The sequence below is a fragment of the Corythoichthys intestinalis genome, chromosome 13, assembly GCF_030265065.1.
Source record: "Corythoichthys intestinalis isolate RoL2023-P3 chromosome 13, ASM3026506v1, whole genome shotgun sequence".
NCBI classification, from domain to species: Eukaryota; Metazoa; Chordata; class Actinopteri; order Syngnathiformes; family Syngnathidae; genus Corythoichthys; species Corythoichthys intestinalis.
The window spans coordinates 54,720,252-54,742,180 of record NC_080407.1 but is presented as its reverse complement, the minus strand read 5'-3'; the positions used below and the strand labels follow the sequence as shown (position 1 = coordinate 54,742,180).

The 21,929-nt window shown below is 43.2% G+C and overlaps 1 protein-coding gene across 3 annotated transcripts in view; it reads left to right on the top strand.

The window, feature by feature from the left end:
- shroom4 (shroom family member 4) overlaps positions 1-21,841 on the top strand; it is a 31,506-nt gene extending 9,665 nt beyond the window's left edge. Inside the window, exons 1-9 of one of the 3 annotated variants that reach the window (XM_057855658.1) lie at positions 6,121-6,441; positions 8,177-8,335; positions 14,355-16,635; positions 16,858-16,916; positions 17,969-19,057; positions 19,159-19,288; positions 19,353-19,625; positions 19,723-19,865; positions 21,257-21,841. In XM_057855658.1, coding sequence (XP_057711641.1) covers positions 8,289-8,335; positions 14,355-16,635; positions 16,858-16,916; positions 17,969-19,057; positions 19,159-19,288; positions 19,353-19,625; positions 19,723-19,865; positions 21,257-21,407 — 4,173 coding nt within the window. In that variant the 5' untranslated portion in view covers positions 6,121-6,441; positions 8,177-8,288 and the 3' untranslated portion in view covers positions 21,408-21,841. Of the gene's footprint in view, positions 1-6,120; positions 6,442-8,176; positions 8,336-13,795; positions 13,995-14,354; positions 16,636-16,857; positions 16,917-17,968; positions 19,058-19,158; positions 19,289-19,352; positions 19,626-19,722; positions 19,866-21,256 lie in introns of those variants that run through there. The other 2 variants (XM_057855657.1, XM_057855659.1) reach the window with 2 other exon arrangements.
- Positions 21,842-21,929: the final 88 nt, after the last annotated feature.

Genomic DNA, 21,929 nt, shown 5'->3' with positions numbered 1-21,929 from the left:
TTACATGTTCCCATCTAACCTCCAAATCCTCCTTTCCCGACATGGAGAAGGAGGCGTGCAGGCTAAATCTGGGTAACCACGGGAATTCCGATTGCCAGCCAGAAGTTCTCTGGACGGAGCGTTGTTTGGGTCCGTCTTGGAGGAATGCAAAAATTCTCTCAGTTCGCGCCTTTGCGGACGGCAAAAAGCGTTTTGTCGCCTGGACGTGGGAACGACGTTCTTCCTGTTTTCAGCCAGCCGCCGCAAGTGGACATTCCTCCTCTCGCGCATCATTTCCTCTTTTTCCCAAAGACGTTTCCTGTCATGCTTTGCGGTAATCAAGTACAAATACTTTGTAGTTTGGATGAAAAGTGCAAAATTGAGCAGCACAGGAAATGGAAACGTGCATGGCGGATAAGTCATCACCGTCATAAGACTATCAAAATTAAAGAGCCTCTTAATAATATATATTAGGGCTGTCAAACGATTAAAATTTTTAATCGAGTAAATTACAGCTCAAAAATTAATTAATCGTAATTAATCGCAATTCAAACCATCTATAAAATATGCCATATTTTTCTGTAAATTATTGTTGGAATGGAAAGATAAGACACAAGATGGATATATACATTCAACATACGGTACATAAGGACTGTATTTGTTTATTATAACAAGATGGCATTAACATTATTAACATTCTGTTAAAACGATCCATGAATAGCAAGACTTGTAGTTCTTAAAAGATAAATGTTAGTACAAGTTATACAAATTTTATATTAAAACCCCTCTCATTGTTTTCATTTTCATAAAATTTGTAAAATTTTCAATCAAAAAATAAACTAGTAGCCCGCCATTGTTGATGTCAATAATTACAGAATGCTCATGGGTGCTTAAGCCCATAAAATCAGTCGCACCCAAGCGCCAGCAGAGGGCGACAAAACTCCAAAAAACACAAGTAACAAGTTGGCATTGCACTGTGCTGTCATTTTAATCTGTTTGAGCGGGGCATGCGTTAATTGCGTCAAATATTTTAATGTAATTATTTTTAAAAATTAATTACCACCCGTTAACGCGATAATTTTGACAGCCCTAATATATATTCACTTAAAAATGTCAATTTAAGAGAATATTGCCTTAGCTTTTGGATTTTTTTTTTTTTTTTTTTTTAATAAAGGAAAGAAACTGTAAATATACAAATATACCGTATTTTCCGCACTATAACCACGCACCTGTTGGGCACGGGGTTGGCGATGCATCCCCTCTTCCCATCCCTGGAGGCCGGTTGATGGGGGCGCGGGTGGCCTGGGTGACCACCCTGGAACCCGTGGGGGGGGACGATGGCTCCTGTGCTAGGCTGCGGGAGGAGGGATGAGGCTGCGCCCTCGCTCCCCGGGCTGGCTGGTTGGGAGCTGTGGCCCTGGGGTGGCGGCCGCATGGCGCCTCCACTCGCCTGCGTGGTTGTTGCGTGTTTGGTGGGGATCGCGCGCGGCTGGTTGTGACTGGGTGCGTTCGGGTGGGGGGCCCCATGGCCAGGATTGGCGATGGGGCAGCGTAAAGTCGGTTGCCGACGGACTCACACTCACAAGCGATTAACACGATTACTGTGGTTTCTGGATCACAGAGCTGATTTGTGTACACTCCACCCCTCCCAATAACTTAGCTTATAGTATATACCATATAATATATGGTTTTATATAATATCTCTATATGTATGTATATATATGTATATGTATATATATATGTATATGTATATATATACATATATGTGTGTGTGTGTGTATATATATATATATATGTATTACACGTCATTCAAGAAAAGTTTAGGGCAAGTGCCTATTTTTGGTTATAATATATATATATATAATATACACAGTACAGTACTTTATATCAAACCATACCTTAAAAGCCTTCAATTTTTCTCAAAAGTGCGACGTATAATCCTATGCACCTTATATATTGATCAATAATGATTACTCCTGGTATGACATTCCCTTTTGCGCACCTCCATCTAGTGGATGCATGACGCAACTCCAACCACTACTACTACGACTACTACTACTACTACTACTGCACCTTATAATGAGGTGCACCCTATATATGAAAACTAGGGTGTGACAATATATTTGAAAAGGTGGTATATCGTGATACTTTGTACCCTAAAATTTTATTAACATGCTCCCACCAAGAAATAAAATAAAGTGTCCTTGTTTAAATTTTTTGTTTGTTTTTAAAAAGCAACAAACAGGTTGCTACTAAAATCTTCCATTAAAATACGTTAGCTCACTGGTTACCATTGGCGGCGCTAGATTTACTATTTATATTGTTACTGGTTTGGACGTATAGCGCCGTCCATGGCACTGAAATCTTTTGTTGGCACTTACAGGTCACTTCCTGTTCATGTTAGGGCATTTACAGGTTGATTCCTGTTGATTTGGACTCACTTCCTATTTATTCTTGAGTCACTTCCTGTTCAGTAATCCAAAATCATCAGGTTTCTTTCAAGATTCGCCTCATACACTGATGCGCCTTATAGTGCGGAAAATACGCCACTCTATTTAAAGATACAGATTCCTATGCTATGCTATTTTGTCCCCAAATATTAAATGAACAAATAAAAATGGGGAAAAGAACATAATATAAAGCCTAAAAAAACAAATTTAGTGTTCAAAAATTCTGTCGTTAGCAACAATGGCTTGCTGACTGGCACTTATCTGTTGTTAGCAGATGTGGCTTGAGAGCGGCACAAAAGCTTTTGCTGGCTCACACATGCACGGGATTGTTTTGGACTTTGACTGCAGACAGACGCGCGCGCCGCGCAGGCCGTTGTTTGGACGCGGTACCCCAGGCGGGCGGGCTCCCGACCCAGGTGCCAAGAAAGTCGCAACACAATAGACTGACCCCCACCGCCGCTTCCCTAAACCAACAATGGACATTCTTGGGATTCCTCAAGACCTCACACGCATGAGAATCAATTCCTGGATCTCCAGCGCCCCTCTTCTTCTAATCTCGCTCGTCGGATTCATTTGAAACTCAGTTGTATCGATAACGTTTTGATATACAACCCCTAGCAAAAATATAGTTGCCAAAGATGTGGGCTGTTCAGTCAGCTGTATCAAAAATCTGGACCAAGTGCAAACACCACGGCAAGGTTGTTAAAGTTAAGCGTACCGGTAGACCGAGGAAGACATCCAAATGTCATGAACAACAACTAAATAGTAAATGGTGTTATACTTATATAGCGCTTTTAAGGCCATATGTCTTGAAAACAGAAGATGTACAACTAGCTTTTTTCCAAATCACATCATTTATACATCCCAAAAATCAGGACCCCAGAGGGCACAAAAAGCTATACAATTTTGGCCAAAATCTGCCAAAAACAAATAATTCATTTCTAATGGCCCAAATTTCCCATTCATTTTTTAATGGCCAAATTTTCCATTAATTTCAATGGTAAAAAAAAAAAAAAACTCCATTCACTCCTCTTGATTTGCAACCCAATTGATTCAATAGCAACAGGAAATGACCCGATACCAATAGGAAGTGATTCGCTATAAACAGAAAGTGACCCCGAAATCAAAAGGAAGTGACCCTGGAATGCCCCATTGTCAACAGGAAGGGACACTGTAAGCCTCAAAAAGACCCAGATAGTGTTATTCTGTTGTTGTTGTTTTGTTTAATGGCAGTCCTTCGGCGCGCCGCACAGCCCGAACCGCTTGACCAATCGGCACTGTTTAATCATCGACACGTCCGGAATTTTTGCGAGACACAGGGAATTTTTCAAACGGCTCTGAAAAGTTTTCCGTTGCACTGCAAACGGCAATTTTCCGGAAAAAAAGCCATTTTCAAAATGTATGTAGTCCTACAATTTTTGACCAAATTACATAATTTAGGTATCAAAAATTTCGGGGGCGGGGGTGAGGGGCATAAAAGTTGTATACAGAATTTGGAAAAAAATTACGGTTCCCCAGAAATTTGACAAAAACTTGCCCATTCATTTTTAATGGGAAAAAAAGAAAAGTTTCAAAATGTATCTAGTCCTTCAATTTTTGACCAAAACACACAATTTGGGCATCAAAAATTCCGGGACGGCGAGGGGAATAAAAGTCACAGCGAAAAAGTTTTTGATAAAATGTACGGTTTCCCGGAAATCTGCCAAAAACTTGCCCATTCATTTTAATGGGAAACGAAGAAAGGTTTCAAAATGTATCCAGTCCTTCAATTTTTGACCAGATCACACAATTTGGGCATCAAAAATTCCGGGATGGTGAGGGGCATAAAAAGTTGCATGAAATAAATATAGAATCACTCCATTTTGAGTAGAAAATACAAACACGCCCAGTCAATTTCCTTTCCTTAATTTGGCCCCTGTCTCAGATTAGATCTGCTCGTTATTCAGCAGTTAAAAACAGTCCAGTTATCACACCTTGGAGTGCTGCTGGATTCACAAAAATCATGGCTCCAACAAGAGAGATGTCTCTTGAGACCAAGGAGAGGATTATCAAACTTCTTGAAGAAGGTAACGCTCCACGTATGGTTGCCAAAGATGTGGGCTGTTCAGTCAGCTGTATCAAAAATCTGGACCAAGTGCAGACAGCACGGCAAGGTTGTTAAAGTTAAGCGTACTGGTAGACCAAGGAAGACATCCAAACAACTAAAGGCCAAATGTCTTGAAAACAGAAGATGTACAGCAAGACAAATGAAGAAGAAATGGGAGGAAGTTGGAGTCAAGGTATGTGACAGAACTGTGCAGCAAATGGGATTGTCATACAGGAAAGCTAAATGGAAACCATCATTGACACTTAAACAGAAAAGAACAAGACTGCAATGGGCTAAGGAGAGGCGATCATGGACTGTGAATGACTGGATGAAGGTTATTTTCAGTGATGAGTCAAGAATCTGCATTGGAAAAGGTGACTATGCTGTAACTTTTGTTTGGTGCTGTTCCAGTGAGATTTACAAAGACGAAAACATCCAAATTCCCTCAGTCCTTGATGATATGGGGCTGTATGTCAGGCAAATGCATTGTTGTTAAATCTTCAATAAATGCACAAGTTTACATTGAAATTTAGGACAGCTTTCTTATCCTTTCAATTGAAAATATGTTTGGGGATAATGAAATCATATTCCAAGATGCATCAGAGCTAAAACTATTAAAGCATTCCTTGGAGAAAGACTCATCCGGTTGTCATGGCCTGCAAATAGCCCAGATCTCAACCCTATTGAAAACCTGTGGTAAAAATTGAAAAAAATGATCGACCTGGCAGCTGCAATCAAAGAGAGTCGGCACCAAATTAATTAAGAACACTCATCAAGTCCATGCCTCCGAGACTGCAAGCTGTCATAAAAGCCAGAGGTGGTGCAACTAAATACTAGAGATGTGTTTTGATGGTTATTTCTTTGTTTGTTTCTCATGTTCCCATATTTTTTACCTCATAATGGGGTGATTCAATATTTATTTCCCTGCACTTGCTCTATAAAAGTAACATTTACTGACCACCACAATGTTTTTTATTAATTTCTTTTAGTGTTTCTGAATGCCAAGGAGTTGCACTTTTGAACTATTTTTTCAAGCTTTTTATCTGAGTTTGTTCTACATAGTAAAATGTCTGAGTGAGTGCTCGTCCGAGACTGGTGATTCCATACTTTTTGCTAGGGGTTGTATTCTCACATCTCTTTTACTGTCAGTGCTCATGCAATGACGCTAACCATGGTGCTTGCGTTCCTGGCAGGGGTTAATTTGTGCCGGATCCTGCCGGAACAAGATCCGGCACCTCTTGATTTTGGCCTCCCTGTGTTCCGGGACTTATTTGGGCAGATTCGGCACCTTTTGTGTATAGAAAATAATAAGTGCATGGCAAATGGGCATTTGCATTTTGTTTTCAGCAGCATTTTCTGCGTATGTTCTGGGATCTGCGCCTGTCTCGTCATCCCATTCATTGACTGCAATCGACGTCCAATCTATTTCAACGCTAAGTAAGATCATAATGTTTTTCATTAGTGCATTCATAGTTAGGTGTGTTTTGTCACTGATTTTAGTCCCATTCAGACTGGTCGGTTTTCTCTGAGGAGATTTTGAAAAAGTCCCCTCGTCCGTCAGCTCTCCTCAAAGCCACTCTGGAGGAAGTACCTCTGCGTTTTCCTCTCCATCAAACAATAACATAACGGGCTATTATTTTAGCAGCGGTAGCGCACTTTATCGGCCCTCCGCAAACTTCCTTTCGGACTGACTCCCACATCCTGCGCCAGAGGGCGGAAGGCAGGCCAACGGAGAAAGTCCTGTTTAGTCTTCCAGCGAGAACAAGGAGGGACGCTCCGGCTCAGTCTTTAGCTCGGACGATCGCGCCGTACCCGTCGAAAGGAGGAGGAGCTCGAGGCCAGAATCAGAGACTTCATTGTCGGGAAGTCCAGAGCAAAGGCGTTGAACTTGACATTTGCCTCCCGACGCTTCTGCTCGTCACTCCGGTGGGTTTGACTGAATCGCTTCTCTCCGTCTGGCTTCTTATCGTCTCGTTTGGCATTGGCCGGCTAATTTGACAATGACTGAGAACGCGTGACTCGCATGACGCGCCTTGAACTTTGCGTTATCGCTCAGCAGTTGCCGTGACATTCCGGCAGATTCTTCTGCTTCGACTTCTCCGTCTCTGGAATTCTGTTAGCGACTTCGCTATCGTCGAGGCGCGGAAACTTTCCGGGAATTGCCAAAAGGCTTTACGACGACTTCGAGAAGGCTTTGTCGGACTGACAAGAAGTCTGTCCGATCCTGGCTGAATTTAGTTTCACTAAAATGATGAAGCGAGAATGGAAAACAAAGATTTCAAAAATTTGAAGCAATGATTCATGACTGATTTATGTTTCAGCAGGGCCGAGAACCAAAAGTGGTATTTGCCATGTGGCAAAATGGAATTTGCCATGTGGCATTTTTTTTTGCCATGTGACATTCTTTTTGCACAATGGCAAAATGGATTTTGCCATGTGGCGTTTTTTTGCCATGTGGGAAAATAGAGTTTGCCATGTGGCAAAACTGATTTTGCCTTGTGACATTTCTTTTGCCATGTGGCATTTTTTTGCCACGTGGCAAAATCCATTTTGCCATGCGGCATTCTTTTTGTCATTTGGCTTTTTTTTTTGCCATGTGGCATTTTTTTGCCATGTGGCAAAATGGATTTTGCCATGTGGCATTTTTTTGCCATGTGGCAAAACTGATTTTGCCTTGTGCCATTTTTTTTTTGCCATGTGGCATCTTGTTGCCATGTGGCAAAATGGATTTTGCCATGTGCCATTTTTTTGCCATGTGGCTTTTTTTATGCTCTGTGTCCAAATGGATTTTGACATGTGCCATTTTATTTGTCATGTGGCAAAATGGATTTTTGTCATGTGGCATTTTTTTGCCATGTGGCATTTTTTGTTGCCATGTGGCAAAATGGATTTTGGTTTGTCGCATTATTTTTTGAGTGTTTGTGTGTGTGTGTGTGGGGGGGGGGGGTCTCGCATTTTTTTAGGTATATGGCAGTTTTGAAGGCAATGCATGTCCATACCATTGCATGTCCAAATTTAATAGCAGAAAAAGATGTGTGGCTGTGATTTTTGACCATACACTTAGCATTACACCACATTGACATTCAACTGGCAATCAAGTCAGGCTATGCCACTGATGGCTATGCACGTCCAAATTTTCCACAATCCAAATCCATTTTGCCACATAGCAAAAAAAAATGCCACATGTCAAAATCCATTTTGCCACATGGCAAAAAATGCTGCATGGCAAAATCCATTTTGCCACATGGCAAAAAAATGTCACATGGCAAAATCCATTTTGCCACATGGCAAAAACAATGCCACATGGCAAAATCCATTTTGCCACATGGCAAAAAAATGCCACATAGCAAAATCAATTTTGCCACATGGCAAAAAAAATGCCACATGGCAAAGTCCCTTGTGCCACATGGCAAATACCACATTTGGTTCTCGCTGTTTCTCTTATGTTCTCAGGCAGCTCACGATGGCACGGTCAAGCACTGCCATTGACATGGATCGACATCAAATTCATCCTTCGTGTTGACTGGATAGAAATAAATGAGAATGTCATGGAGTTCCTTATTAATTAACTAAGAATGTAGATCTGTTTCAGTGGAAGTGGTAATATGCGTGGACAAACCAGACTAAATTGCAATAACCGAGCATCCACTTGTCTCCGCAGGCGCAGCATCCCGCACATCAGGCCTCCCTCGTGGCTTCCCCCTCCCCCCCCTCCCTGCGTCCCTCTCCCCGCCGACTCCCCCCCGCTGCCCCCTCCTCCCGCTCCACCTGCCATGCAGCTCCACCCCTGTGTCTACGGCCTCACCTGGAACGACAACAGGTCAGCCCTCCTAATCCCACGTATGTTCAAATCAGTTCATTGAACAGGGACACTCCCACCCCTTGCTACGCCACCCTGACCAAAACTCAGCAGCCAACTAAGGGTGTGACAATTAGGGGTGGGGACCTCTGGGTAGTTTAAAAAGATGTCACTGTCGAAAAAAATGGAACCAGTGGACTAGTATCTTCGTATGTTAGCTCATTGGCTACCATTGACGGCCATAGACATCCAACCTGGATTGGACATATACTACAGTAGTGATGAACTCATTTCAATTGATAGCTTGTTATTAATTGTCGTATGATTTCCTGACCTATGCATTGATAATTGTTGTCTCGTCCTATGGTGAGATCATTGTTATCGTTAGCCTTGTATCGCAAATTGGTGAGCTACCCAGATGTTCCCCACCGCATAAGCGGATTTTTTTTTTGGGGGGGGGGGGGGGGGGGGCAGGTGTCCGACAAGTGTCATTGCATGTAATTGGCTTTCCTATGTATATAAAAGTTGAAAAGCAATATTGCAACAAAAATGAATGAAATGAACAAAAAAATATTAGGGCTGTCAAACGATTAAAATTTTTAATGGAGTTAATCCCAGCTTCAAAATTAATTAATCGCAATTCAAACCATCTCTAAAATATGCCATATTTTTCTGTAAATTATTGTTGGAATGGAAAGATAAGACACAAAATGGATATATACATTCAACATACGGTACATAAGTACTGTATTTGTTTATTATAACAATAAATCAACAATATGGCCTTAACATTATTAACATTCTGTTAAAGCGATCCATGGATAGAAAGACTTGTAGTTCTTAAAAGATAAATGTTAGTACAAGTTATAGAAATGTTGTATTAAAACCCCTCTTAATGTTTTCGTTTTAATAAAATTTGTAAAATTTTCAATCAAAAAATAAACTAGTAGCCCGCCATTGTTGATGTCAATACACAATGCTCATGGGTGCTGAAGCCCATAAAATCAGTCGCACCCAAGCGCCAGCAGAGGGCGACAAAACTCCAAAAAACACAAGCAACAAGTAGACATTGCTGTCATTTTAATCTGTTTGAGCGGGGCATGTGCGTTAATTGCGTCAAATATTTTAACGTGATTAATTGAAAAAATTACCGCCCGTTAACGCGATAATTTTGACAGCCCTAAAAAATATATTTATTAAAATTATTTTTCGAGCACCTTAAACGGTCATTAGCTTTGCATATACTTAAAAGAAAAAATTTTGAGAGGAAAAAAATATTTTAAAAAATGATTTTTTTCTTTGACCGAAAATTTTGTTTTTTTTTTGATTGAAGCAACTTTTTGGGGGGATTGAATGATTTAGACACAAATGTCCGAATCATAATATGGCCCAAACACAAAAAAGATTGCTTCAATCAAAAAATGAAAAATTAAGTGTTCAAATGCAAATTTTTCAATCTCAAATATTTTTTTGCATTCAAAAACTTTGTCTGTGATTGAAATTTTTCTTTTTTTTTTGATTGAAGTGATTTTCTTTTTTAAAATCTATATATTTTTTTGAAGCAACTTATTTTTTCATTGAATAATATAGACTAGTGCTGCAACGATTAATCGATTAACTCGAGTATTCGATCAGAAAAAAATACTCGAATTATATTTTGCTGCTTCGAGTATTCGTTTCATTAAAGTGGCGTTGTAATGGTTTGTATTGAAAGTGTTTGCCGTTCGTTTATTGATTTGGGTGGATACACTGCCCTCTACTCTGCCTCATTCACATGGCTGAATCCATCTGCTCCCTGTTAAGACCAGCATAAGCTGAGTTTTTGTTTGCGCTAATGTTTTTTTTAATGCATTCGTAATTTAGTTTAAAGGTATATTTAGCCAATTTTTGTGGGAATATGTGTCTGAACCATTTGTTTAGAGCATTGTATAAATGAAAAAAAAAGTTAGTATTTTATTGCATTTAAGCTAGCGGACTTTTACAATCTAAGTTAGCCAATTGTTCATTTGTTGTACCTAGATTCTTTTTTATTTATTTTTTAAACCAGTCGAGGCTCAGCTAAGGTATTTTAATTTTTCAAGTTCCTTATCCGATTACTCGATTATTCGAACTAGTTCATCGATTAATCGACTACGAAAATAATCGATAGCTGCAGCTCTAATATAGACACAGATGTTCTAGCCAAAATGTGGCCCACAAACAAATTAACATTACTTCAATCAAAAAAGTTGCTTCAATCAAAAAAACTTCAATAAAAAAAAACAGAAAAATAGCTTTCACATGCATTTTTTTTTTTTTTGCATTCAAACACTTTTTTTTTTTTTTTAATTGAAGCGACATTTTTTTGGTTGAATAATAAAGACACAAATCTACCTCCATATGGCTCCGCCCAGAGGATACAATTTTTGACTGGGGTAACTACATTGGCACGACACCGGCGGGCGTACCATATTCAATGGATGACGATCTTGGCGAAAAGTATTGCCTGATTTAGAATTCCCCTCAAGAATGATGGGAAACAAAAAACGCTTTATTATTATAAATATTCTTGTAAGTTAATTTCATTGCTGACACTGCGTTTCGGGGTCATCAGCATGTTGTGCCCCCCCCGCCCCAAAGTCAAACTCCGCCTATACCACCCCTACAGCCTACTGTTGCTTTAATCCCACGCAGGCAAGGCTCTTGTTCTATTTTTAACCCTCTATGTCAACACTAGAGTTTGATAACCAATCAGTGAGCTGTTCTTTGTCTGTCTCTGGGCCATGCAATGGGCTTTTCATTTGTTCCTAGTTCAATTGTTCCACCAACGCTGCGGTAAAGTGGAACCTGTGCCTAACTCTTGAGTCCGTTCAATAGAGTTGAAGTCATTGGTTTTGTATGATTTATTGATTGGCGCGTCAGTCTCGATATGTAGGTGAAGTCACAATGGTAAGACGTCTGTGAGAGTGTGTTTATTTTGTGGAATGATCTCATCTACAAGGGCGCGTTCATGCGTACAATGGCATGCGAGTCCCAGAACAAGCGGACAAAGAGAGGAAGAGGGTCCGGTAAACTGGGCTTCTCTGGGACTTTTCTTTATGTTCGGAGCGTCCAATCATGTAGCGCCGCCAATGGCAGCCAGTGAGTTAACTCGTTGGCTGCGATTGTTCACTCACAATAAGGTCAAAATGACGAAAATGGAGTTTACAGTGGTATGAAAAAGTATCTGAACGATTTGGAATTTCTCACATTTCTGCATAAAATCAAATGTGATCTGATCTTTGTCAAAATCACACAGATGTAAAAACAGTGTCTGCTTTAACTACCCATTTACAGGTTTTCATATTTTCATGAAGATAACATGCAAACAATAACAGAAGAGGGAAAAAATATGTAAGCAAACCCTCTGCCTATGAAGACTTTTGAAACCAATTTTTACCAAACAATTTAATTCAGGTGTGTGCCCAATCACTGATGAGTGGTTTAAAGCTACCCTGCCCACTATAAAACACACACCTGGTAAGAATTGTCTTGATGAGAAGCATCGTCTGATATGAATCAATGCTCGGTCAAAAGTGATCTTTGTCAAAATCACACAGATGTAAAAACAGTGTCTGCTTTAACTAAAACTACCCAAACATTTACAGGTTTCATATTTTAATTAGGATAGCATGCAAACAATGACGGGGGGGGTGTAAGTAAGTGAACCCTCTACCTAAGGAGACTTAAAGAGCTATTGAAACTGATTTTTACCAAACAATTTAATTCAGGTGTGTGCCCAATCACTGATGAGTGGTTTAAATCTGCCCTGCCCACTATAAAACACATACACGGTAAGATTTGTCTTAATTAGAAGCATTGTCTGATGTGAATCATGGCTCTGTCAAAAGAGCTGTCTGAAGACCTCCGATCAAGGACAGGGAAAGGATGCAAAACCGTCTGGATGTTCATCAAATGACAGTCAGAGAAGTTTGTCTACAAATGGAGAGAGTTTGGCACTGTTACTTCTCTCCCAAAGAGTGGCCGCACTCCAAAGATGACGCCAAGAGTTCAGCGCAGAATACTCAGAGAGGTACAAAAGAACCCTAGAGTGTCTGCCAAAAACTTAGAGAAATCACTGGCACAGTCCAATATCTCTGTGCACACATCAACTATATGTAAAACTATGGCCAAGAATGGTGTTCATGGGAGGAAGCCATTGCTTTCTAAAAAAAACATTGTTGCTCGTTTCATGTTCGCAAAAAGGCACTTGGATAGTCCACAGAAGTTTTGGCAAAATATTTCGTGGACTTGTGAAACCAAAGTTGAATTGTTTGGGAGTAACACACAACGTCATGTGTGGAGGAAAATGGAACAGCTCACCAACTTCAACACCTCATGCCCACCGTGGTGGAGGGAACATCATGATTTGGGGCTGTTTTGCTGCCTCGGGGCCTGGACAACTTGCAATCATTAATGGAAGAAAGAATTTAAAATTTTTGCAGGAAAACCTGAGGCCGTCTGTCAGACAGTGGAAGAAGTAGTAGTAGTACAGAAGTAAATCAACTTAAGAATGGTTTCAGAAGAACATATGCACGTCTAGGAAAATCAGTTTTGAACTCCAAGACGAGCGTTACCTCGATACCTTGATGAGAGAAATAATTACGACCCAAACTATGGATTGCTTTGCTTCGAAGACTGTATGAAGAAGAGCTCTCGGGTACAAATGGTGTGATTCAGCCAGGAGCTGTGATCACCCAGAGTACGAAGAAGTACAATAGAGGCTGGACATTTATACTGTTGAAAGGGCGGTGCCGAAGCCCACCGTGAAACGAAACTTACTAAGAAACGAAACTCATCATCTCACAAACCTGGGTATTTTTTTCCATACAAAAACATCCTTGAGCAGAGACCTTGAGCACTGGTCACGGCTGAAATGATGATAAGAAACCACAGTCCTCCCCTGTATTCATTCAGAGCATATTGAAAACATAGGAACATAACAGTCCATATTTGGGCATATTGTGATACAGTCTACATTCGTCAAGGCCATGGGAAGCCACACTCTGGCAGATTAATATAACAATGACGCTCTATGCTACAATGTTCTCATGCAAGCATACCAAAAGCATACAAAATATAATGTATAATGGTTGTGTTTTAAGCATGAATAAAATTCTCTCACGACACGTTCTGCAGTTGCCAAGTCAAAGTCCAGACTTGAACCCCATTGAGATGCTGCGGCATGACCTTAAAACAGTGATTCATGCCAGACATCCCAGGAATCTGACTGAACTACAGCAGTTTTGGTGAGAAAAATAAGCCAAGATTGATGTGCCAGACTTGTTGAGAGAAATGGTGGAGGAAATGTTTTGTATTCATAAATGTTGATGTTGAAATAATGTTCCTATTGCTTGTTATTATTGACATATTATCTTTTCGCCACAAGATGGCAGGATGGGACTTAATTGTCTAAAGTGCTACTTTTATTACTTCTTCTTGTTTGACTTTGATGACTTTAATTTGTGGGATTGCCTGTGAAGACAGCAATGAGAGAGGATGTATCCGCATGTCAATGGAAATTAAATACGCCGAGTTTTGGCTAAAAGACAACCTATTCTCCGTCAATTCTTCCTACGAATGCAACGTTGAGCTGCAACCACCTCAACAAGACTGATCTGCAGCTACAGGAAGCGTCTGGTTTAAGTTATTGCTGCCAAAGGTGGGGCCACAAAATATTAAATGTGATGGTTCACTCACTTACCCCCCCCCCCCCCCCTCCTGTCATTGTTTGCATACTATCCTCATGAAAATATGAAAACCTATAAATGTTTGGGTGGTTTTAGTTAACGCAGACACTGTTTTTTCATCCGTGTGATCACATTGTATGGTGATTTTACGCAGAAATGTGAGAAATTCCAAAAGGTTTAGATACTTTTTCATACCTCTGTAGCTCAATGTATAAATGATCACTGTCAACTCTCCAAGTCAAAATGGACTGGATGTCTATCGCCATCTATGACAGTTAAAGTCTCTATCTCATAGAACCTATTGTTTAAATCCTGCATCTGTCTCCTTGCAGTGACCTGCCTATGCAGTGGGGACAGTTGTGCAGACCGTACTCTTCCACCGATCAGAGCAGTTCCCTGGGTTCCATGGAGAGCTTGGACACAGCCGCAGCGGTTACCCAGCCTTACCCCGACTCGCGGTCTTCACCCGTGGACCCGGCGCTCTTCGTCAGCAAGAGAGATTCGGCCTACAGTTCCTTCTCGGCCAGCTCAAACATGTCGGACTACGCCGCGGCGTCGCTCCGTCCTCGCGAGGACAACGTCCTCCAAAGTTCTTGTCCAAGCTCCGACGCCAGGGACGAAAGTCCGCCTGGCGAGTCGCGCCGGATTGGACTTGAGTTCAGGTCGCTGACCAGGCCCAGGCAGAAACCTGCAGAGATCAGAGAGAGGCCCTCCTCATTCTCTTACGAGGACGATAGGACAGAGTCCGAATTTCATGTCGCACAAAACGGAGAATGCGGAACGGAAGAGCAGGACAACCTTGCTCCGCTGCTAAACAGAAAGGACAGTTTTAAGGACGCTCCTCACCTTCCAAACAAACGTCGTGCTTCCGCTCCGACTGATATTTCCGACGAGGAGAGTGTTCCTTCCTCACATCATGAACCAGGAACTCAAAATGGCTTCCTTCAAGTAGAAGACAACCAAATGGGACATTGCTATATCCAAAAACTAAACGGAGAAGAAGTGTTTGATACGAGAGACAGTGCCGACACAACCGCAAATCGTCTCTCTCGTGTCCATCTCTCTGCTGGACCTGCGTCATCAGAAGTTCATGAGCAGTATCATAGCAACAACTCTTCGCCAGAACATTACAGTCAGTCATATCGGTCGGATCATTCTTGTAGCAGCCGGTGGTCTCCAGTATCTTCATGCTTTACAGAGAACCAAGGACCATCAAACAGGGATCGCCCAGAGTGGGGCCAAAGCTGCTGCTCAACTCCTGCATCGGTGTTCCTGGAAGAAGAAATGGGAGTCATTCAGCATCACCACCCATGGGGTCGCTCCGTCAGTGTACCTGAAGACCCCTCGGGGCCTTCATCTCAGTACCAAATACTTGTAGGTGACTTTCAACCTCTTAGTGCTGCTGCAAGCGTCGACACTTTACTAGAGGAGCAAAGGGCGGATGATAGAGAAAGAGATGAAAGCAATATAAAGGGAAACGAAGCAACGACGAAGAAGGCAAACTCCTCGAAAAACCATCGGCGAAACCGTCGCCGCAGCGAGCGCTTTGCCACCAACCTCCGGCATGAGATCCAGAGGAAGAAGGCCCAACTTCAGAGGAGCGGCGGGCCAGGAGGGTTGCTATCTCATGGGGACACAGTCCAGGAAGTAGACTGCGCAGAGGATTCTGAAGACCCAGACACCGAAGTCAAAGACCCGACTATTGGTGCCATCAACCGTACCAGTGCACCAGATGAGAAATTACTCAGTTCAATCCCGAAAAACGGCGAGGATTCAACATCCGCGACTGCAGCGGTTCGGATCTTGGACCCGGGTGTTCGGAATATCGGTGTCCGAGTTGTGGAGGAGCCGGCTCCTGCGGGCAAAGCTCGCCGCTGGCGTTGGACTCCCGAGCATAAGCTCCAACCGGAACCAGAACCGGCTAAACTGTACGGCGTCGTTGGAGAGAGTGTGTTGGGAGTCGCCCGATCAAGACACGGCGTTTGTGCCTTCACTTCCCCACCCTCTGGCGTTCGTTCTGGTTCCTGTTCTCAAAAGGTGGAGTCTGACATCCTTTCATTTGCGGATAGGAGGAAGTTTTTCGAAGAGACCAGCAAGTCCGTGGTTGGAACCAAGTCCCATGAGGAGGAACAAGCTCAGTACACAAATCCACGCAGATACTCCTATCAAGGAGGGCAAGAAAAGCCCGCGCTTCCAAACTCGGTGGAAAACAGTAGGCCGGCGGTATGTACTAGACAATGGACAGAGAGCGACCAGATGAGAGAATGGGAGGAGAGCGCCAGGGAAAGAAAAAGGGACAAAATGTTCCGAGAAATGCAGGAGAAGGAAAGACAGGAAATGGAAGTGGAAAGAGAGAAGTTAAGTGAGAAGGAGCGACACGAAAGGGTAAGACAGTGGGAAAGGGAACGCCAGATGGAGCTTGAGTCTGAGAGGGCAAAGGAGACTGAGCGTCTCCAAAGAGAACGAGAAGAGGAGCTGGAAAAGCATAGGAAAGAGTCGTACAGCGGTTCTTACGTGAAAGACGTCGGCCAAGTCCAATCATCTGCTTTCTACGTGGTCAAGCAAACTTCACAGTCATCGGGATTCACGGCGAGAAGCAACACCCCGACCCAAGTAAGTGGACCTTGGTGCATTCAAGGCCTTTGTTGCTAGGGTATCTTTCAGCGAGCCTTTTGGAATCTGAATCACTTTTGCAGACAAAGGAAGGCAGCTGATGCGTAAAACATGTTTCGCTCGAGTTTATAAATGGACACAATTGTGCATTCAAACTGAAGAAAGATTGATTTCAGACAGTTTTTGGAAATGATTACATGTCAATGTCCTTTGCGCTTGCAGTATCCCGCCTGGCGAGAGGAGGCAAGCAAACTGAACAGGAAGTACAGCCTGACAGAGAGGTGAGACACTTCCTTTGAGTATTCCGTCAACATGCTACTTCTGCACACTCACGTCATCTTTCCCTAATTGTTGCTAAGTGAGTCCCGAGTGAATTTGGCCGGGTGGTCTGGGTTGGGAGGAAATCCTGCTCAGTCACGCTTGCCATAAATACAGTGGGGCAAATAAGTATTTAGTCAACCACTAACTGTGCACGCACTTGAAAGTATTAGAAGCCTTTAATTGTCAACATGGGTAAACCTTAGAAAATCACATTGTTTGATTATTAAAGAATTTATTTGCAAATCATAGTGGAAAATAAGTATTTGGTCAACACCAAAAGTTCATCTCAACACTTTGTTATGTACCCTTTGTTGGCAATAACGGAGGCCAAACATTTTCTGTAACTCTTCACATGCTTTTCACACACTGTCGCTGATATTTTGGCCCATTCCTCCATGCAGATCTCCTTTGTTACTGTGGTCCCAGCTCTGTGTAGGTCATTCACTAGGTCCCCCCGTGTGGTTCTGGGATTTTTGCTCACCGTTCTTGTTATCATTTTGACGCCACGGGGTGAGACCTTGCATGGAGCCCCAGATCGAGGGAGATTATCAGTGGTCTTGTATGTCTTCCATTTTGTAATAATTGCTCCCACAGTTGATTTCTTTACACCAAGGGTTTTACCTAATGTAGAATCAGTCTTCCCAGCCTGTCTCTGGTGTCCTTCGACAGCTCTTTGGTCTTGGCCATGGTGGAGTTTGGAGTGTGACTGACTGAGGTTGTGGACAAGTGTCTTTTATACCGATAATGAGTTAAAACAGGTGATATTAATACAGGTAACGAGTAGAGCCTCGTTAGTCCTGGTTAGAAGTTAAACCCCTTTGACAGCCAGAAATCTTGCTTGTTTGTAGGTGACCAAATACTTATTTTTCTCTCTAATTTGGAAATAAATTCTTTAAAAAATATTTACCTCGAATGGTTGAACTCCCAGTTGAGAAAATTGCCAAAATGTTCAGCAAAAATCCAGCTGATTCAACCTATTCACTCTCCAATTTTGGTTTCTTAACCCTTACAGAGACTACACCGGTTGGAGACGGGAGCCCCGACCACCAAACGGCATCAGTCTACATCAGCAACCCTCCCAGCAGGCGTCGCAGATACCAAAATGGGTGGTCGGCGACAGAAATGACTGCAACGGACACACTGAGGCGCCACTATCAAAGCAAGGGCGCACCGTTTCTGAAAATGATCTCCGGTTGGACGGCGAACAGCGTTGGTCACCGTCGCGTTCGGCGCTGAGCCAAGTGGAAGAACGAGCAGACGGACAGGAACGCCAGTTAGCCCGGGAGAAAAAGGAACCTCCCCCAAGGCCGCCGCCGCCCAAGTGGGAGCAGTTCCACCGCAGACGTGCTTCCCACCACGGGTTGTTCGCGTCTTCTGCGCAACCTCCCTGCACGGCCCCGCCCTCGGCGGACCCTACCTCGGAGCCGTCCAGGCAGAGGTCGTACAGCCTCCCGCCGCAGAGACGCGAATTAACGGAGTGCTGCTCCAAATGCAGCTGTCACCAGTCTGGCACACAAGAACCTACGCTGACCCGCGTCCCGTCCAATCGCCGTCGATTCCCCGTGCTCTCCGTTTCCGTCGCCCCGCCCAGCCCCGTGGTCTCCAGGCGGGCCTTCAGGCCCATAGTCTCGCCAAATGAACACCTCAGTGGGGTTTTACTTCCTGAATCTTTCTACGTGCTGGAAGATACACCACGGGAGATCTGCGTCGAGCCACCGAAAGTCCTCGAAACAGAGTCTGAGACTACCCGCAGTCCTAGCCCCACGCACAGCCTAGAGGTCGTCCCCTTAGAGACGGATATTGACGACTTCCAGGAAGATGAGGGACTTTCCGGCGAGGAGCTGCTCACCAGCGAACTTCCTTGCTTCGCCTTGCCAGTCACCGTCTTGGAGACGGATATTGACAGCTTGCCGGTACCGCGAGCCGAACCGGTGGGTGACCTGCTGCCGGAGAACAGCTCTGCAGAGGAGGAGTTTGAGAGCAGCAGGGAGAAGCTGAGCCTGGACGAGCTCTTCCCCCACAGCAGTGAGGGCGAGTCTGGTACCGAGAGCTGGAGGGGCGCCTTCCGTAACCCTGAGCACAATACCGACAGTTTAGATAGGTAAGAAGATCGGATTATGTGACCTATTCCGGATGTCTAAATAGTTTTGATTGCCACTTCCATGAAGATCTTGCAATCGACTCAATGTCCTATTGTGTCAGGCGGTCTGGCGCGAGCTCCAGCTGCTCGTCTTACTACAGCACGTCGACGGCCAAGGCTCAGCTCTTGTCACAGATGAAGGACTTGACCGGAAAAACGGAGCGGGAAGAAAACGATGAGCTGACTTACAAGGTGAGCTACCTCATCCTGAGGTACTGAGGTAGGCCTACTAAGATATTTCCTTTATTGTGTGCAGAGACAGCTAATGGAGAGCCTGCGTAAAAAGTTGGGTGTACTGAGGGAAGCCCAGCGAGGACTTCAGGATGACGTCCGGGCCAACGCGCAGCTGGGGCAGGAGGTGGAGAGCATGGTGGTGGCTGTGTGTAAACCCAACGAGGTTGACAAGTTCCGCATGTTCATCGGTGACCTGGACAAGGTGGTTAGCCTGCTTCTGTCCTTGTCGGGACGACTGCTGAGGGTGGAGACCGCGCTGGACACCCTCGACCCGGAAAGCGACGATGACGAGAGGGTGAGGAAGCGCTCGTGTGACCTCGCTATTGAGTCCAGGGAGCGATAGACTTTGACTTGAAGGAAACTGAGTCAAGTCTTGTCTGGTTACTATCTAGCTCTCCCTGCTGGAGAAAAAACGCCAGCTCATGCGGCAGCTGTCAGAAGCCCAGGACTTGAGGGAACACGTCGACCGCAGGGAGCAAGTTGTCAGTCGTGTTCTGGCCCGATGCCTTTCTCCGGACCAGCACCGAGACTACAGGTACAAGCGTGCAGGCGTTTTGTTTTATATTTAGAGTTTAAAAAAACAACAACAGGCGACTACCTGAAGGGAAGTGAAGATGTGCGCCAGGGTTCGGCGAACAGCAGGAAGACTGAAATGGCCGAGAACTGGGCCATGTAAATGGATTGGACTTCTAGCTAAATCATTTGAGTGCCATATGGCATTTTTTAGAGGGTATGTGGCAAAATGGATTTCTGCAAGTGGCATTTTTTTGCCATGTGGCAAAATATATTTTGTCATGTGACATTATTTTATTTGCCATGTGGGATTTTTGTGGGGGTATGTGGCACAATGCATTTTGGCGCGTGGCTTTTTTTTTTTTTTTGGTATATGGCAAAATGGATTTTATGCATGTGGCATTTTTTTGCCATGTGGCAAAATTGATTTTGACTTGTGGCCTTTTTTTTGCTTTGTGGAAAAATGTATTTTGTTATGTGGCATTTTTTAGAGGGTATGTGGCAAAATGGATTTTGGCTTGTGGCATTTTTTTGCCATGTGGCAAAATGGATTTTGGCATGTGGCATTTTTTGCCATGTGGCATTTTTTGGGGGGTATGTGACAAAATGGATCTTGGCATGTGGCATTTTTTTTGCCATGTGGCAACATTGATTTTGCCCTGTGGCATTTTTTTTTTGCCATGTGACTTTTTTTTGGTATGTGGTAAAATGTATATTAGCATGTGGGATTTTTTTGCCATGTGGCAAAATGTATTTTGTCATGTGGCATTTTTTTGCCATGTGGCATTTTTGGGGGGTATGTGGCAAAATGGATTTTGGCATGTGGCTTTTTTTTTAATGTGGCAAAATGGATTTTGGCATGTGGCATTTTTTGCCATGTGACAAAATTGATTTTTGCATGTGGCATTTTTTTGCCATGTGACAAAATGGATTTTGGCATGTGGCATTTTTTTCCCATGTGATTAAATTGATTTTGGCATGTGGCTTTTTTTTGTCGGTATGTGGCAAAATGGATTTTGGCATGTGGCATTTTTTATGCCATGTGGCATTTTTTTGCCATGTGGCAAAATGGATTTTGTCATGTGGCATTTTTTCCCGTGTGGCAAAATGAATTTTGCACTGTGGCATTTTTTTTGCCATGTGACATTTTTTTGGGTATCTGGCAAAATGGATTTTGGCATGTGGCATTTTTTTGTCATGTGGCAAAATAGATTTTGCACCGTGGCATTTTTTTGCCGTATAACATTTGTTGGTATGTGGCAAAATGGATTTTGGTATGTAGCTTTTTTTTGTTTTTTTTTTTTGGTATATGGCATTTTGGCAGACCATCCACGTCCATACCATTGACGTCTATGCACGTCCGAAGGCCTTACTCCACCGTCCCGGCTCACGAACGCTTTGTGTCTTTCTCAGCCACTTTGTGAAGATGAAGGCGGCGCTGCTGGTGGAGCAGAAGCAGCTGGAGGACAAGATCCGGCTGGGAGAGGAGCAACTGAGGGGGCTCAGGGAGAGTCTGGGACTGGGCCTGGTTCTGGGAATCCCTCTGGGGTTGGGTTTTTACTGAAGCTGAAACACTATTACGCTTATTTGGTTGCCAAACTGGTGGAATTTGATGGAACTTCACATGGTAGCATGTGTGCTATTTTGACAAACACTACTTGATGCAAGTCACGACACTCGTTAGCGTGATCTCAAAACCAAAGGACTTTTCGTTGAAATTTTTTGTGGTGCTTCTGCAGCGTCGATTGTTTTGTCGATGTGTCACACGATTGATTTATTGTGTGTCGCTTAAAAAATAGCCTCATGTTTATAATGTATACATTGTGTGTGTATATAGTGAATTCGAAGAATATCGCTGGAAAGAATTGTTTAGAAAAAGCAATTGTCCTCATAATTGGGGATGTTTTTCTTTTAATTTTGGATGACTCAAAGTTGACGGAAATACTTTTTTTGACCAACTTGAACCAAAATGTCCATTAAACATTGACAAGCTAGCAAGATACTATTGGTTTGTCATCATTTGTTTTCATTTTGATTCAGTGAATATACATGGCGCTAACGTGAAGAACAAGATACTTCAAATATC